Source organism: Emiliania huxleyi (genome assembly GCF_000372725.1).
Source record: "Emiliania huxleyi CCMP1516 chromosome Unknown EMIHUscaffold_161, whole genome shotgun sequence".
Classification (NCBI taxonomy): domain Eukaryota; phylum Haptophyta; order Isochrysidales; family Noelaerhabdaceae; genus Emiliania; species Emiliania huxleyi.
The window spans coordinates 285,266-301,990 of NW_005200970.1; the positions used below are offsets into that span (position 1 = coordinate 285,266).

General features: G+C 64.5%; 5 protein-coding genes across 5 annotated transcripts in view; 2 read left to right on the forward strand and 3 right to left on the reverse strand.

Moving 5' to 3' along the window:
* Positions 1 to 691, forward strand: part of EMIHUDRAFT_364175 (hypothetical protein) — a gene marked incomplete at both ends in the record, with an annotated part of 2,382 nt that extends 1,691 nt beyond the window's left edge. The window contains one exon of the mRNA XM_005785366.1: positions 466 to 691. Within this exon, the coding sequence (XP_005785423.1) occupies positions 466 to 691 (226 nt within the window). The remainder of the gene's footprint in view (positions 1 to 465) is intronic.
* A 938-nt stretch (positions 692 to 1,629) lies between these two features.
* On the reverse strand, positions 1,630 to 3,450 carry EMIHUDRAFT_112027 (hypothetical protein; the record flags this gene model as incomplete). Its single annotated transcript, XM_005785367.1, has 3 exons — positions 1,630 to 1,855; positions 2,178 to 2,278; positions 2,923 to 3,450. 3 exons carry the CDS (start codon positions 3,448 to 3,450, stop codon positions 1,630 to 1,632), a joined length of 855 nt encoding a protein of 284 aa, XP_005785424.1.
* A 1,579-nt stretch (positions 3,451 to 5,029) lies between these two features.
* Positions 5,030 to 6,097, reverse strand: EMIHUDRAFT_71849 (hypothetical protein; the record flags this gene model as incomplete). Its single annotated transcript, XM_005785368.1, has 1 exon — positions 5,030 to 6,097. The coding sequence occupies one exon, from the start codon at positions 6,095 to 6,097 to the stop codon at positions 5,030 to 5,032; it is 1,068 nt and encodes a 355-aa protein (XP_005785425.1).
* A 5,086-nt stretch (positions 6,098 to 11,183) lies between these two features.
* Positions 11,184 to 13,550, forward strand: EMIHUDRAFT_455914 (hypothetical protein; the record flags this gene model as incomplete). The annotated part of the gene is made up of 6 exons (XM_005785369.1): positions 11,184 to 11,584; positions 11,847 to 11,942; positions 12,023 to 12,086; positions 12,309 to 12,347; positions 12,497 to 12,594; positions 12,906 to 13,550. 6 exons carry the CDS (start codon positions 11,184 to 11,186, stop codon positions 13,510 to 13,512), a joined length of 1,305 nt encoding a protein of 434 aa, XP_005785426.1. The 3' UTR covers positions 13,513 to 13,550.
* A 2,486-nt stretch (positions 13,551 to 16,036) lies between these two features.
* On the reverse strand, positions 16,037 to 16,528 carry EMIHUDRAFT_230189 (hypothetical protein; the record flags this gene model as incomplete). The annotated part of the gene is made up of 1 exon (XM_005785370.1): positions 16,037 to 16,528. A coding segment is annotated over one exon (492 nt), but the record flags the coding sequence as incomplete, so codon positions are not given.
* Between the last annotated feature and the right edge of the window lie 197 nt (positions 16,529 to 16,725).

Consider the following 16,725-nt stretch of genomic DNA (forward strand, 5'->3'; position numbering starts at 1 on the left):
GCTTGGTGGCGGCGGGCTCGGAGGCGGTTGCGATGGCGGCGGCGGGCTCGGCGGCAGCGGCCGTGGCGGGCTTGGGGGCGGCGGCGAGGGAGGCAGCGGTGACGCGGAGGCGGACTGGGCGGCGGCGGCGACGGCGGTGGTTGGCTTGGTGGGGGCAAGGCGACAGTGGGGGTGGCGAGGGCGGAGAAGGCGCCGGCAGAGGGGGCGACGGCGGCGCGGGCTCGGCGGTGGCGGCGACGGTGGCGGCGGCGAGGGCGGCGGCGGCGAGGGCGGCGGCGGGCTCGGCGGCGGCGGCGGCGAGGGCGAGGGACGCGCCTGAGGTGCAGGGAGGGCGTCAATACTCACAGCACTGGTGGTTCGGCCTCTAGGAGGCGGGCGGCACCCGAGCGGCTGGCGTATTTTCCGGCCAGGCCGACGAGGGTGAAGGCGTCGATGAGCATCAAGCCGCCCCGTGGGCCGCGCCAGGGCCGCGGCGGGTCCTGGCGACCCCTCGAGGGAGGCCAGGGTGGCCAGGGCAGCAGTCACAGCCTGGGAGGAAAAGTGCGCCGCCGACGCGCACTTCTCGCGCGGGTCATTCTCGGAGCTGTCGGGGGCGTGCGAAGCTACCGCCTGCGAACGGCCGGTTGGCAGACGTCATGGCCGGCATGTACGACCCTTAAGAACCCGCGTACGACCAGAAGGTCGGCTGTGAGGCGAGGCTGAAACCAGCCCAAAAACTGGTGGATTTGTGTTGCTGACAATTGAGGGCGTGAACTGACGGCAGGCAAGCCGGCAGGTGGGGGGCGGGGATGTGCCGGGTGGATCCCCAAGCGGGCGAGCCGGGCCCGTGCATAGTTCGGGCGCGGCGGGCGCGCGAGCATGAGAAAGACGCACCGACATGCTGGCGCTACCGGTCTCTTGTTGCCTGATTTTGACGATTCTCGTTGGACCGTCGCTCGGAGCGAAATCCCAAAACCTCTCAGCTCAAAGGGGGAATTTATTTGTTTGGGCAGTGTTCGACCGGGCTACGTCTTTAGCGAAAAATCCTTTATTTGAGGCATACGAAGCTGGTACTCGAGCCCTGCGGCCTGGCATCGCATTCCGCAAGCCATGCCGCAAGGCGGAAAGTTCTTTTTCTTGATCACCCGCAGCCCTCGATAAATAAATTAAAACGGACACCTCTGCAACAACATGTACATGTACATGTTGTGCATGCACTCTCTGTGAGATGGGTAAAATGGACGACAGGTCCCCGCCCCCTTGCGATCTTTGTGCAGGGTTCTCTGTGGATGTGGTCGGCGACTCTAGCCGGGGTCGTCCTCCCAACGGGGGACTAGCAAAGCACGAGCCGTCTTCCAGACATGGTCCCGCAGCCCTCGAAGACGAAGTGGGCCTCCGCGTCCTCCGATTTCCTCAACTCTGAGAGTGAACTCTCACGCCGTCACGGTCCACACCCTTTACCCGCTTGGGGCGTGACGTGCCTACTCTCTCTAAAAGTGTAACCAAGAACCCCATCCCTCACTCGTCACTGCTCAGAGTCACCACAAGCCATGCAGCCGACAGCCGAGCCGCAAGGGGGCGCGCGCACACACACACACACGCACGCCGACCCCGACAGGCGGGCAGGCGCCGCGTCCCTCACAGCTCCATCTAGAGCTCCATCCTCTCGGGCGGGCAGTACTCGTGGCAGTCGTGCGCGGCGTTCTCCTGCCGCGCCGCCTCGGCGCGGTCGCCTCCGCCGCCCGCCGGCGTGAAGCGGCTGCAAGCATCGCATAGCTCGGGAGGCGGCGAGACGCTGCGCACGGGGCCGCGGGTGGCGGCGCCGTGGTAGTAGAGCGCCGCGGTTCGCGCCTCGCCCTCCTCTCCGACGTCGCACCTCCGCGCGGCGGGCAGCCTCTCTAATCAATAGCTGATCAACTCCGAATTAACTCCGAATTAACTCCGAATTCACTCCGAACTAACTCCGAACTAACTCCGAACTAACTCCGAACTAACTCCGAATGAATGCTTAACTGACGGGCCATCTCAGCCGATCTCAGCCGATCTCGGGGGATCGCGGGGTATCTCGAGCGATCTCGGGCAATCTCGGGCAACCTCGGGGCAAGGGCATCACGGGGATCTCGGGTGATCTCCGCGCTCAACGCGGCGGGCGATCTCGGCCGATCTCCGCCGATCTCGGCCGATGTCCGCGCCTCCACGCGGCGGGCAAGCCGCCGTACGCGGAAGACATGCCAACGTCAAGCAGCGCGAGTGTGCCGCCGCAGCGCGAGGAGACCCACGGCACAATGTTGTGCCCCACCTGTGCACAGGTGCAGCTGTGAAGAGACGCTGTTCACGGCTGAGGCCTCAACGCGGTGTGCGCCCCACCGCCATCCGACGAGCACTCGGGTCGAGGGCCCCTATTTGGTTTCTTTGGGTTTGGGTGCCGGGTCGGTAGGGTACTGCACCCGCTCGGCTCGAGGGCGCCCAGGGCCGCCTGCACCTCGGTACACGCCTGCTCCTCCCGCCGAAAGGCCTGGGCCGGCGCGAGGACGGATCTGGTCAGGTGGGGGATAGGGTCGACTAAGGCTGGCTACAGGGGATAGGGTCGGGTAAGGCTGGCTACACTTCTCCGCACACACGAGGTGGTGGCGGGAAAACACCGGGCTAGCCCCTCGCGACTCGCCCTCACCTGCCGCGGCCTCGCGTAGCCTCTCCACCAGAGGGGCCCCTCCCTCGGATCGAGCAAGTCGCCTGCGTGCTGGATACGCAGGCATGAGGGCGGGAGGACGGTACTGTGCAGGGATGGAGAGGCCCCTACGGTGAGTGCAGCTGAATACTGCGGAAGACGGTCGAGCGGAGCTGAGTACGTGTGTTGAGCGCTGGTTCGAGGACAAGAACACGGACTCGATTCCGCTTCTAAGGCAAGTCGCCGTCGCCGCGCGCCGCGATCTGCGCCCGCACCGCCTCGTTCAGTCTCTCGACCGACCCGAACCGCTCCGCCACCGACAGCCGCACGCCAGCGTGCACGAACAGCGTCCGGCAGGCGCCTCCGCCGCGCACTGCTGCGGCGTCGTGCCGCAGCAGCGCGGCGCCGAGGTCGCCGACGGTGGGCTGCATGCGCCGCTTCCACGCGCCGGCGCCGCCCTCCGCCGCCAGCTCCGCCTTGTGCACGTAGTGGACCTTGCCTTGCATGTTCATCAGCTCGTGGTTGCCGAGCAGCAGCACCAGCTCGCCGCCGGCGGCCTCAGCCTCCGCCTGTAGCCGCCAGAGCGCGCGAAGCACGCCGAGGGAATTGTTTCCGCGGTCGAGCACGTCGCCCGTCTGCACCACCGTCATCGCGCCGCCCACCCAGCTCCCCGTCTCCGGGTCGACGGCGCCACAGAGCGCGAGCGCCGCGAGAGCGTGCTGCAGGTCGCCATGCAGGTCGCCGACCGCACAGACCGAAGACGGGTGGGAGTAGGCTGGCAGGAGGGCGGAGAGAGCGAGCATGACCGCGCAGGGTTCCGGCTCCAGGGGTTCTGTCGAGTGACTCGCGCCAAAACGCCTACCCAGGCGGACCGCCACGGCAAGCGAAAAAAGACCGACGCTCTGGAACTGCTCCAGTAGCGGGTGTGAGTTATGTGTACGCGAACTCAGGGTGTGTGGCAGCCAGCTGGTTGTGTGTCTTGTGAGCCTGTTTGTGTCTTTGTGTCGCTCGTGCGTGTCGTCATCATCTGTCTCGCGTCCACCCATACCGCGTTGGTGTCCAGTCCGAGCCTGCCTGTTGTTCATCTTTCTACATACATACATGTACATGTTGTACATGTGTGTGTGTGTGTAATACTCACTCACTCCAGTAGCGGGTAATCAAATCGCCCGAAGTCCATACTGCGTTTATCAGAAGACCCCGAAGCGCTAGGGCTTCGCTCGCGCAAGCTCGCACGGCCTCTCCCGCTCCGCTGCTGCCCTCTTGGCGGCTCTCCGCCCGCCAGCTCGACCGACTCGACCGCCGAGAGGCTGGGCTTGGCCGGCGGCGCGACGCGTGGCCTCTGCTGCGGCCATCTCGGACGCTCAAGCGGCGCCAGCCAGCCAGCGGCTCGGCCGCGCATCCCTCAAACCCGAGACCTAGCGCGGGTGGGTTGGAGGGGGCTCGCCCCGTATGTGGTGTGATTTCGAGGAAAACTCGGCGTTGCGAGCTCGCGGCGCCCCGTTTTCGGGCTCCGGGGGCGCGGGGTGGGCACCGTAGGCGGCGGGCGGACGGGCGGGCCGGGCGGCGGTCTGGGCCGGCGGTGGGGCGCGTAAAACCATGCAAAACGCGTATGTGGTGCGGGCAAAAGTGCGCCGTTTTCTCCGCCGTTTCGGCGCACTCTGCGCGCTGATGCGCAAGGCAAACGCGCGCAGCGGGGAGGAGACCGTGCCGGAGGCGGTGATCGAGAAGCTGTCAAGTCGTTCACTGCGGATTGGGATGGCGACGCTCCTGAAAAATCGAGATGTGCCAATAAACCGACGTCTCGACGAAATCCAAGAGAGGGTGGGAGGGCGGGAGAATCCAAAAAAACGGCAAAAAGAAAAACCAGCACAAAATAATAATCAAACGCAGCGCCCCAGCGAAGGTCGTGGAGGGAGCGAATAGGGGTGCAAGAAGCGCGATGCTCGAGAGAGACGACCTGGACTCTCTGCTCGACAAGCACGGCGTCTCCGGCGTCTCGATTAAACCGTCCCTTTTGTCTGTTTTCTTTCTTTACCGACGTCCGCTTGCCATCTGGAAATGCTTTTACATCTTTTATATCGCGAGGGTGGTCAGCACCCCGTTGACGCGAAGGGCATCGGCGATCGCGACGCCGCCCTCGGGGCCGATCTTGTTGTTGAAGAGGTTCAAGTCGGTCAGCACCCCGTTGCCGCGCAGCGCCTCGGCGATCGCGGCCGCGCCCTCGTCGCGGATGTTGTTGGTGTAGAGGCTGAGGGTCTTCAGCACACCTGCTGAAAAACGCAAAATCCAAAAGAAACAAATCTTGCGCAGCTATATGCAGACAACCCCGTCTGACTACCCGCACGCTCCCCTGCGCCGTCCACTCTCAGAATCCACCCCTCACATCTCGAGCTCGAACCCTTCCCGCCCGCTCACAGCATCGTGAATCGCTTTCTCCCCCTCATCGCCCAAGTTGTTGTCGCTGAGGTCGATGCTTTTCAGCACCCCGTTGACCGCGAGAGCACTGCCGATCGCCTTGGCACCCTCGACGCCAATCCCACAGCCGGGATGAAGGTCTAAGTTGGTCAACACCGCGTTGCCGCGCAGCGCCTCGGCGATCGCGGTCGCGCCAGTGGGGCCGATGTAGTTGTCGCCCACGTTCAAGGAGGTCAGCACCGCGCTGCCCTTGAGGGCGTCGGCGATCGCGGTGGCGCCAGTGGGGCCGATCTTGTTGCCGCGCACCTTCAAGGAGGTCAGCACCCCGCTGCCCGACACGTACTCGGCGATCTCTGCGGCGCCAGTTGGGCCGATGCTGCAGCGACTCAAGCTCAGCGAGGTGAGTTTGTTGCGCTGCCGCTCGACGCGCACGATGCCGAGGGCCGCCTCCTCGGTCAAGCTGTTGTAGCTCACGTCCAAGGAGGTCAATACCCCGTTGACGCGCAGAGCGGAGGCCAGCGCCTTGGCGCCCTCGTCGCCGATCCCGTTCGAGCCGAGCTGCAACTCGGTCAATACCTCGTTGACCTCCAAAGCGGAGGCCAGCGCGGTGGCACCCTCGTCGCCGATCTTGTTCACGCCGATGTCCAACTCGGTCAATACCCCGTTGACGCGAAGAGCGGCTGCTAGCGCCTTGGCACCCTCGTCGCCGAAGCCGTTGCTGCTGAGATTGAGGATGGTCAGCACCCCGTTGCCCTGCAGCGCCTCGGCGATCGCGGCCGCGCCCTCGTCGCGGATGCAGTTGCTGTAGAGGTTTAGGCTGGTCAAGACCCCGTTGCTGCGCAGCGCCTCGGCGATCGCCTTCGCGCCCTCGTCGCGGATAATGTTGAAGTTGAGGCGCAAATCGGTCAGCACCCCGTTGACCGAGAGACCCGCCGCGATGACGGCAGCCGATCCGGGTCCGATGCCCTTGTTCGTCAAATCGAGCGACGGCACCGCCTCGCGCCCGTTGAGCTGCTGCGGGTTGAGCGTCATCGCCCCCTTCTCGCCCACGCTCAGCGCGACGAGCGTGCGCGTCGTCCGCACCACGTCGAGCACCGCCTCCCGCACGCGGTCGCACGCCTTGCTCCAGTCCAGCGTAAGCGACATCAGCGCCGACGGCGCCGACTCCATCCACGCGACCACTGCTCCCACCATCACGGGATCAGCGTCGACATTCAGCTTCAGATCGCCGTCGGAGTCCACGCCCTTGCTCACGACCATCTCGCGCCCCTCGTAGATCACCTTGGCCCCGACCTCCTTGGACTCGCCCTCGACCTCACTCGCCTTGATCCAGTCGGTTTCGCCGCCAAGCTCGAACCCCGTCAAATCGACGCGGCCGGCCTGCAGCGGCAGTACCGTATCCATCGCCGCGGCAAGCCCGCTGCCGCCGTGCTGCATCGTCGCCGCGAGCACCGCCGCGCGCTTCACCTTGAGCGCGTCGCCCACCGCCGCTTGGAAGCGCACGTCAGAGTTGTACGCCTCAGCATCGTCGCCGAGCGGCGCCTTGAGTCGCTTGTCCTCCGCGCCTCCGGCGTCCGCGCATCGCTCGAGGCCGAGGTGGGCGCGCACTAGTTGCGCCGCCTCCTCCGCTGCCTCCTCCGCCACCCCGCGGCGCACCTCGGCCGCCATCTGCGCGCCCATGTCGGTGAGCAGCTTCTTGCGCTTGCCCGCCACCTGCTCGAGCGTGAGCGAGGCCATATTGATGGAGAAGCTGCACTGGACGACGAGCGTGCTGCCCTCCACGCCCGTCGACCGCACCTGCAGGTGTCGGGAAGGGGGGGGAGGCGATGAGGCTGAGAAGGGGGCAGGGAGGGAGGTGGGGCGAGGTTGGCGCACCTGCAGGCCCATGAGCGGCGGCAGCAGCGTCTCCCTCTCGTGCGGGTACTGCGAGAGCCACGAGATGTCGGCGCCGCGGTCGATCATGCCCATCACGAGCTCGAGCACCGTCGACGCCTTGCCCGCCGCGTAGTGCACCGCCTGCGCGCGGTCGGTGGTGGTTGACGAGAAGCCGTACTCCACGCCGCCGCGGAAGCCGAGCGCGTCCGGCTTGAAGAAGGCTTCCGGGAGCGTGGCGCCCGTCCAGCCGCGGTAGAGCGGCGTGATCCTGGTCAGCGGCGACAGCTTGACGATGATCGAGTTGATCGCGTGGATGGTGGTCGAGTACTGGTTGTGCCACGTCCAGCGCACCGCGGCCTCGCCTTTGCCTGCCGCCGTCGCAGCCCACTCGCCGAGGTGAAGCCAGCCGCACTTCTTCTGCAGAAAGGGCACCTCCTCCATCGAGGCGTACTCCAGCAGAACAGCGCCGTCGGCATCGCGCGCTGAGGAGAAGCGGAGGACGCCGTTGTACTTCTCGTACATCGGCCCCGTGTACATCCGGCCGGCGATGAGCTCCTCCTTGGTGAGCGGCGCCTGCCCCGCCTTCTCGAGCCTCGGGTTCATCTCGTCCGCCATCTTCTTCTCGAAGACAGAGAGCGGCTCCGGCTTGCGGCACCACTCGCGGTGAGCCGTGCGGAAGTCGCCGCCGCGCTCCGCGTAGCGGCTGTCCTGGTCCGCGACCACGGGCTTGACCACAAACTCCCACTCGAGCTTGGAGGTCGCGCCCTCGATGCCGTTGGAGGTGTCGAACGGCACTTCCGCATCCTTCTCTGCGCAGTGCTCCGTCTCCATGGCCTTGAGGAGCGAGCCCTCCACCATAAGCGGCGGCCCGATGAGCTTCTCGAGGCCTGCTCACAGGGCAGGGGACGGGGGTCGCTGGTAAGAGTGGGCGGGTAGGATAGGCAAGCTACTGGCGTGCAGCACGCCTCCGTAGAACTGCTCGACGCCGCCAAAGCCCATCTCGCCCTTGAACGCGTCGCCCTCCGCGGCGAACTTGGCGTTCAGCGCCGCCCCGGTCGCGGCGCTCTGGCCGTGCAGTTTCTCAATGGCGGACCAGAGGCGCGCAGCGAGTCCGCTCAGCTTCACCGCCTCGAGCTTGCTCTCGAGGTCGGCGAGCGAGAGGCTGAGCACGTACTTGAATGGGTCGGTGCCGGCCGGCTCCTTCAGCGCCTCGGCCACCACCTCGGTTAGGGCGAGGGAGTCCACCCAGCCGGCGACGCCCCACTCCGCGGGGGGCTCTGCGTCGACCTGAGAGGAGTGGACAGAGGGAGGGGGTAAGGCGGCGGGGAGGGTGGCGAGGCGGCGGGGAAAGAAGGAGGCAGACGCGGACGCGGCGGCGGCGGAGAGGGAGGCGGCAGCGGATGGCGGCGTGTGAGGGTGGGCGAAGGCAGCGGTGCGTGGAATGCGTCGGCCTTGCCGTCGCGCGAAGGGGCGATCGCGCTCGGCGTGCCGACGTTGTGGAGCTGGTCCTTGAGCGACTGGATCTCGTCCTTGAGCGACTGGTTCTTCTCCTTGAGTGACTGGTTCTCGCCCTGCTTGAGCGACTGGTTCTTGAGAGACTGGTTCTCGTCCTTGAGCGACTGGATCTCGTCCCTGAGCTTGCGGAGCTCCGTCTCGTTGTTCTGGGAGGCGGTGCAGCCCACTTGAGCATCTCCTGCACCGGGGAGAGCGCGACCGTATGTAGGCATCGGATGGCGCCGGGGCGCGCGAGAGAGAGCGCTTCCAACAGCAGCGGCAGGGGCGGCAACGCGGAGCGCGTGGAACGGGGCGGTGCTAGAGGCGGTGCTGGCGGGTGGCGGGAGGCGAAAGCAGCTGGACGACCTGTTGTGTCGTCCTGGGGACCGTCCTCTTGCTCTGCGGCCGCGGCGGAGAGATCAGCCGCTCTCGCTCCCCGAGGCTTGCCCCACGCAAGAGCTCGAGCAGAACGGAAGGTTGCGGTAGCGCCGCTCTTCGGCATCACGTATTACTCCTTGGGAGTCGGCCACAGAGGTGGCGGCAGCGACCTGCTCAACAGCGGCTCTGCTCAACAGCGGCTCTGCTCAACAGCGGCTCTGCTCAACAGCGGCTCTGCTCAACAGCGGCTCGCGCGGTGATTAGGCTGTCACGCTCGGTTGAAAATGAAAAAGAACGGGTCACGCACTAAAGAAAACAAAAAGGCAGGGTAATTATTTTTCTTGTGTACCTGTGTTAGTGCCAGTGCGTGCCAGTCCGTGTCCAGTAAAGAAAGAAAGAAAGAAAACGGACAACCCAAGGGAGGGATGGGTGGGAGGACGGCGTGCCGCCACCACACAGGGATTTTAAGGAGAGGTGTGTGATGCGCTAGCCGTCGCCCACCCTAGGGAGTCTGCCTCTTCCTATCTCTCTTCGCAGTCTCTCGCCGCTTCTCGCTGCAACCTTCATGCCACCTCGCGGTCGTCCCACTACATCGTCGTTCTCTCCCTTGTCACTTCTTCCTCTGTCGCGTCGCTCTCTTCTGCCTCGGCCTGCGACGCCGCCGCCTGCCGGTCCCTTGTTCTCGCGGCTTCTTTCGCCTTTCGGCGCAACTTCGCCCTCCTCGCGGCATATCCTGGCCCCTCGAGTCTATCGAGCTCTCCTCGAGCAAGGACGACTCTTCTGACGCCCACTGCGATCATTTGTCGAGGCCTCACCGTCTTTCGATATTGCTCGCACACCCACTCGTGCGCGCTCTGACACATGTGCCCGTACGTCCGTCGGTCCACTATCTCCCTCCTCTCTGCGTCCTCTGCCGCCTCCCTTCTCGCTGTGTACATGCATGGCCGCGTTCGCACCGCGTCCCGCACCACTTTCGAGGCGTCCTCCGTGTCGTTATTTCCGAGGTATGCTGTCGCCACCGCGTCGGCGTATGCGTTGCAGGCTATTCCCACGTGTGCTGGCACCCACATGAAGACCACCGCCTCTAGCTTCGATCTATAGTAAGCAATCGCCTCCAGGAGCCCGCCTCTCTTTCCCTCCCTTTCCCCCCCTCTTTCCTCCCTTTTGCCCTTGCCGCGTCCTTGCGCCCCTCTAATCCGGCTTTATTTCTTTGAATCCATCCTTTTCTCATCCTCTTGCAAAGAGAGACACCTTTCTACCCCCCTCTCCTCCCTTTATTCCATTAAGCTGTACAAACTAAGATCTCGTTTACCGTCACTTCACTCTCTCACTCCACTCTCTCTCTCACTGCACACCGCTCTCCCAGTCCCTCAGGCCTTCTGGCATCCCTTTGCGGTGCGCATTCTCAATCTGCTGCAGCGCGGGTTTGCAGTCGCATAGCACTAAGCACCGCCGCGATTGCGCATCGCTCGCGCTCGCCATTTTGCGTAAGTATGCGAGTACCGAGTATCGCGTACATCTCCGCGTCTATCGGCTCCCACGTGTTCGGCAGCTTTCCTCCCCACATTCCCGCCCCAAACGCTGACCGTATCTCCCCTTCTTCACAGGGTCCGGTTCCGTTGGGATCCTTTACCAGTGCGCGCCATAAATAAATAGAGCAGACTGTACCGTGTTTGTTATGACCCCCCCCGATGAACACACCAGTGAGGGAGGGCGAGACGATCGAGGGGTCCCGTACCATGCGGAATCGACCCTATCCAGTGCTCAAGTGCTCAAGAGCAGACAACCCCTGGTGGGATTAGGGCAGCAACCCGACGGGCAGACCCCGCCCCGCTCGGAGGGCGTGCACCACACAGCACACAGACTTATCTAGGCACTGCACGGCTCCTCGGGATTTCTGGGGAGGTGCGTGCGTGCGTGCGTGCGTGCGTGCGTGTGTGTGTGTGTGTGTGTGTGTGTGTGTGTGTGTGTGTGTGTGTGTGTGTGTGTGTGTGTGTGTGTGTGTGTGTGTGTGTGTGTGTGTGTGTGTGTGTGTGTGTGTGTGTGTGTGTGTGTGTGTGTGTGTGTGTGTGTGTGTGTGTGTGTGTGTGTGTGTGTGTGTGTGTGTGTGTGTGTGTGTGTGCCAGTCCCGTAAAAAGAAAGAAAGAAAACGGACAACCCAAGGGAGGGATGGGAGGACGGCACGCCGCCACCACACAGGGATTTTAAGGAGAGGGGTGTGGTGCGCTAGCCGTCGCCCACCCTTGGGCGTCCGCCTGTCCCGTGCCCAGTGAAAGAAAGAAAGAAAACAGACAACCCAAGGGAGGGATGGGAGAAGTGAGCACTTGGAGTCTCGGAGGTCGGAATTTTTTTGCGAGTCCGCCGCTGGGCGATGTCCGCCCTCCCGCGGCTGCGCCTCTCGCTCGCGCTCTCGCCCTCCTCGTCTGCGCTCGACGAGCTCCTCTCCGCGCACGGGTACTGTGTCCTCACGCACCTCGAGCAGAGCGACCTCGCCACCCTCGTAGCAGCAGAGGCGGCGGGCAGCAGAGCGCTGCTGCATCACCGACGCCGCGGCCACTCGATGGGGATCGCCCGGCGGCACGTGCACGCCGAGCACACGCAGACGCGCCGCCGGTCGCAGTGCTCGCGGCTGCCCCTCGCCGGCGTCGGCGTCAACAGCGTGCTGGACCGGCAGGGCCGGCTGCAGCGGCACCAGCTCCACCTGCTGACAGACGCCACCGCGCTTGAGCTCGTGCCGTGGCCGGCAAGGCCGCCCAGCTCGCAGCTGCGGCCGTGCGTCGCAGCTGCGGCCGCGGCGCTTCAGGGCCTCGCGGTGCAGCTGCTGCGGCGACTGCGCGGCGGCGAGCGGCTGGAGGCGGCGAGGGCGGCGCAGGCTGCCGCCGCCGGCGATCTCTCTGTCCTCGACTTGTTTGTGTACCCGAACGAGCATGCCGGGCTGGCCAACATGCGCGCGCGAGTACCAGTGACAGTAGACAGTGCCAGTGGCAGCATGCCGGGCTGGCCAGCTTGCGCGCGCGAGTACCAGTGACAGTAGACAGTGCCAGTGGCAGTATGCCGGGCTGGCCAGCATGCGCGCGGACCCCGGCCTGCTGACGCTGTTCCGACCGCTAGTGCCTCTCCCTGTAGGACCGTGTGTTTTTCTCTTTCTCTGTGTGAGCAGGCGCCATTGCCAACCAGCCAGCAAGCCGAGTCATGCAGGGCCGTGCATAGGCGCGCGCACGCGGACCCGGGCCTACTGACGCTCACGCTTGCGTCGCGCGTGCCGGGGCTGCAGGTGCTCCGACACGCGTGAAGCGGAGTCATTCTACCAACCACCAGCTCGCGACACAAGTGAAGCGGAGTCATTCTACCAGTCACCGACTCGCGACACAAGTGAAGCGGAGTCATTCTACCAGTCACCGACTCGCGACACAAGTGAAGCGGAGTCATTCTACCAGTCACCGGCGCTCTCCTCCACCGCCGTGCTCGCCTCACACCGAGCATGCCGAGCTTGCAGGTGCTAGATCGCGCGACCGCGACGTGGGTGGACGCAGAGGCGCGCAGCGCCTACCAGCAGTACCCTACCAACCCCGGTACCCAAATCCAACCCCACAGAGAAGGAAGGCGCTGCGCTGTGCGCTGGCAGAGAACAAGCAGAGACGTCCCCCCCCGAGAAAACGAAAGAGAAACCCGCCACCGTAGCAGGCGCTGTGCGTCGGCGAGGAGGAGGTGCTCGTGCTGTGCGGCGAGTCGCTCCAGCTGTTCTCCGCCGGCCGGTACGAGGCGTCGCTGCACCGCGTGAGGCGCCAGAGGGCCTAGAGAGACCTCGAGAGTCCTCGGGATGGCCCGAGATGGCCCGAGAGTCCTCGAGATTACCGTGAAGGGCGCGCGGGGAGGGGCCTCGGCTGGCCTCGGCTGACCTCGGGTGACCTCGGCTGACCTCGGCTGACCTCGGGTGATCTCGGGTGATCTCGGGGTGATCTCGGGGTGATCTCGGGGTGATCTCGGGGTGACCTCGGGTGAGCTCGGGTGAGCTCGGGTGAGCTCGGGTGAGCTCGGGTGATCTCGGGTGATCTCGGGTGATCTCGGGTGATCTCGGGTGATCTCGGGGTAGGCACGCGGACGGGCCTCGGACGTCGTGCGTCTTCGAGCTGCGCGCGCACACGGTACCGTCGCCGGAGGAGGAGGAGGAGGAGGAGGCTGCGGCGGAGGGGGGGGGGAGAAGGGGGGGAAGGGGGGGAGGGGGGGAAGGGGGGGGGGAGGCGAGGGAGGGGGCGGGCAAGAGGGCTCGCCCAGCAAAGCTTGCGGCGGCGGCGGTGGGGGGAGCGGCGGCGGCGGTGAGGGCGGCGGCGGCGGCGGCGGCGGCGGCGGCCGCGGCGGCGGCGGCGGCGGCGGCGGCGGCGGCGCCTCCGCCTTCCGAGGACGGCGAGGGCGAGGCATTCCGGTACTGCCTCGGCTTCGTGCAGGAGCGGCTGCGGCGCGGCTCTCGGCCGTCGCAAGTGCTGCGCGAGTTCCACGCCGCGGACGGGGAGGGTGCGGCGGGGTGCGACGGGTGGGGCGCAGAGCAGCTCGCTCGTTTCGTGCACCGCTGGGTAGCGGAGCGGCGGGAGCGCGAGGAGGTGGAGGCCGCCTTCGAGGCGGCGGAGTACGTGGAGGTGACGCCCGCCTACGCGGACTGCACGGGGAGGTACGTCGAGGTGAGCTTCCCTCGCGCGGCCTGATTCTGCAAGCTGACTATATGATGATTGTTATATTAGCGAGATTACTGATGAGCGTCGAGCCAACGAGAGCGCGCGCCAACCCCCTGCGCAACCCTTTTACCCTGTCCAGCGTCCGCCCGCCCGCTCACCGCGACACGACGCGGACCCCCCGTAGAGCCGTACGCGCGTAAAGCCGTAGAGCGCCATACAAAAAACACAATGTGGTTCGAGCTGAGCAGTTACAGTGCTCATACAGCTTTTCTCTGCGTGTGGATCTGCTACTGCAGTATCTCTCACGACACACACGTCGACGTGAAATCCGGCTGTTCTTCACCTTTACTACACATACATACATACGGATGTCCGGAAGCGCCTCGCCGAGGCGCACAATAGTCCACGCACAGCCTGGCAACGGCCAGTTCTGCCATCCTGGGCCGCTTGTGGGGATCAATCACGGCATGCGGAGGGGAAAAAGCCGGTGCGCCCTCGGTCCTCCCGTTCCCCTTGCGAACGAGTGCAACTCGAGCTCCGATTTTTTCCCACGTAGAACTAAACGTAGAAAGGTTGAATGTAGTTGCAAACTTCCCCCCCCCCCCGAGGGGAACTTGGAAGGGGGGGAAAGCGAATGTAGAGTTCAGCACTTGGAGCACTTGGAGTGCAGTCATCAACCTCACATCCAGGGCCGGGGAGCTAAAAGAAGCGCACCCAGCGGGCCGGATGATCGATTATATCGGGTTACGGGCTAGAGAGCCCTAGCCCTGGGGGGGTGCGCGTTCGCAGGAAAGGGCCGTAAAGTAAACACAGGTCGCGTCTCCGAGGGTTGGTTCTGCGCTTTGGGTTCCGCTCCTGCCCCGGGGCTTACAGTGGGTTGCGGGCATTAAGAAAACGTGGCATTAAGAATTTTACAACAAAACTCCCTCGCACAACACTGGGCATTAAGAAACCACGCCGAGCGATTTCCGCAAAAATCTAAGAAACCACGGCGCGCCGCAGGCGCGGCCCCGAGAAAAGGCCGGACACGAATGTGAATGGGAGCCCCAGCTCAAAATTTCTGTTCGCCTGCGGCGCGCGCACTTGTCACTTTCCAAGTCTGCGGTGTTCTGAGTGGAGTAGATGGAGGCGTGTGTGCGTCTTCCCGTCATCCAGAGAGCCGACTCGGCAGCAGTCTCTGGCATCGCCCTCGCGGACCGCAGCTTACCTCTTACCTAAAAATCCTTCGGGCCGGCTCTCTCTCTCTGGCTTGCCGGCCGGAGCTAAGAAACCACGGCCTGGGGTGGATGAATGAGGGCTGTGGAAAGGACCATAACACGGGTAGGTAGGTAGGTGTAAAGGTGAAGAACAGCCAGGCTCGGACTGGACACCAACGCGGTAGGGGGGGCGCGAGACACGGGTCGTGAGCGGGATTAGAGTGCGAGCACGCCGAAGCTCGCTACTCGAGTAGCTCGCCGTGTTCGTAAGTGCCGCTGCGCCCTACGGAATCATGCGTATGTTTGCCCTGCTCGCAGCCTCCGCCGCCTCTGAGGTACGACGTCGGATACCTCAGAGGCTTGGTCAGGCAACCTCCTCTGAGGTACGACATATGATACGCAACGCCACGACGTACGCCTTCCCTTCGGGCTTTTGTGACAGCATGCTGCCACCCTCTCGTGTGGATGAAGGAGTCTGGAGCTGGAACCCCAGACGCCAGGAACGACTCCGGCGTGTGGCAAGCAGCTTTTGCAACGGCGTCGACGATCAGGACGCCCGTCTCGTATCCTCGCTTCGGGGAAAATCCGTCGTGTTCATGGGCGACAGCAATACCCGATATCAGTACCTGTCGCTCGCATATTTTCTGCAGCACAGAAGGTGGCCGGTCACCACAACAGGACGAGGCTTCAGCATCGTGGACGAGGCGAGCGTCTTTAGCGAGCCCGCCTTCTCCGACCCGGGAAGCTCCATGTACCAAGGAAATCATACTGGCATGCGAGCATACTCTGGACCGTGGATGACATGGAAGTGGCACGCGTTCCAGAACATGAGCACGCGATCCCTTGATGGGCGTGAGGTTTGTGAATGTCAGATGAATGGCATGTCAGGGGTTGAAAACCGCTTCTTCCAGACAGGCCGTGCCTCCTCAGGGCGTGCCATCCGAGCAAGCTTTGCGTGGCTACACACACACACACACACACACACACACACACACACACACACACACGAAGCCGTCGTCTGCTGTGAATCTTGCGACTCTCATTCTTTTTCTCGTACCTGTGTCGAACCTGTGTGTTGTGAGAGGGAGTTGGTTTCCTTCATTTCTTTCGCCTGTCGCGTGAATCGATGTCGTGCGAGCTTTTGTTGTAAATTTCTTTTTCTCTGAGGACCACATTTCTGACTCCCACTCCGATCATGGGCAAAATAAATAAATAAATAAATAGAGCAGTCATCTCCAGGGAGAGATGGGCGACGCACATGAACACAGAGGGACAGTGCGCACCCCGCCCCGCTCGCAGGGCGTGCATCACACAGGTGGACTGTATGACTCCTCGGGTTTCTGGGACTCAGAGGTGTGCTAGTCGCTATTCTCCGACAATTCCGACATATCTGACGGGCAGTTCGGGCTCGAGCGGTCGCGGTCGCGGCCAGCGCGTGAGGCCTGGCTAGGGTTGCCGGGCGAGAGCTCGACCCACGCGCCGGAGCGCGCGTGGTGCTTGAGCAGCCGGGCGGTCGCCGCAGCCACCTCGAAGGGTAGCTCGTCGAGCCACTCGCCGAATGTGCCCTCGTCCTGCGCCGCAGCGAGGAATTGCTCACCTAAGCCGTACGCGCGGCAGGCCCGGTAGAGCGCCTCGTTCTGGATCTCCTCCGGCGCCTCGGAGTCGTAGCCGCAAACGGAGGAGCCGGCAGAAGAGGCCCGCTTCGCAGGCGGCGCGTCAGGCGATGAGGAGCGCGAACGCCGCGGCGGCACACCGTCGCCGCGCGCGGAGAGCGCGTTCCTGTCGACGCGGGGCGCAGCCTTGCGCCGGCCGCGCTTGGCCGGCCGGATTGTGAGGCTGCCGGCAGGCGGCTGTGCAGCCGCGGCAAAAACGGGGTCGTTTTACACCCTTAAATTCTTTTTCTCGGTCACAGGCTTTGCCCTGCGTGAGTGCGTGCGCGCCCCTGGCCTCGTGCTGCCACGACCGCACACCCCTGCTGCTGCCCAACCCGACGCCGTCTGGCCACCGTGCCGCGCCGCACCACCGGCGCGACGTCAGAGCGCCCCAC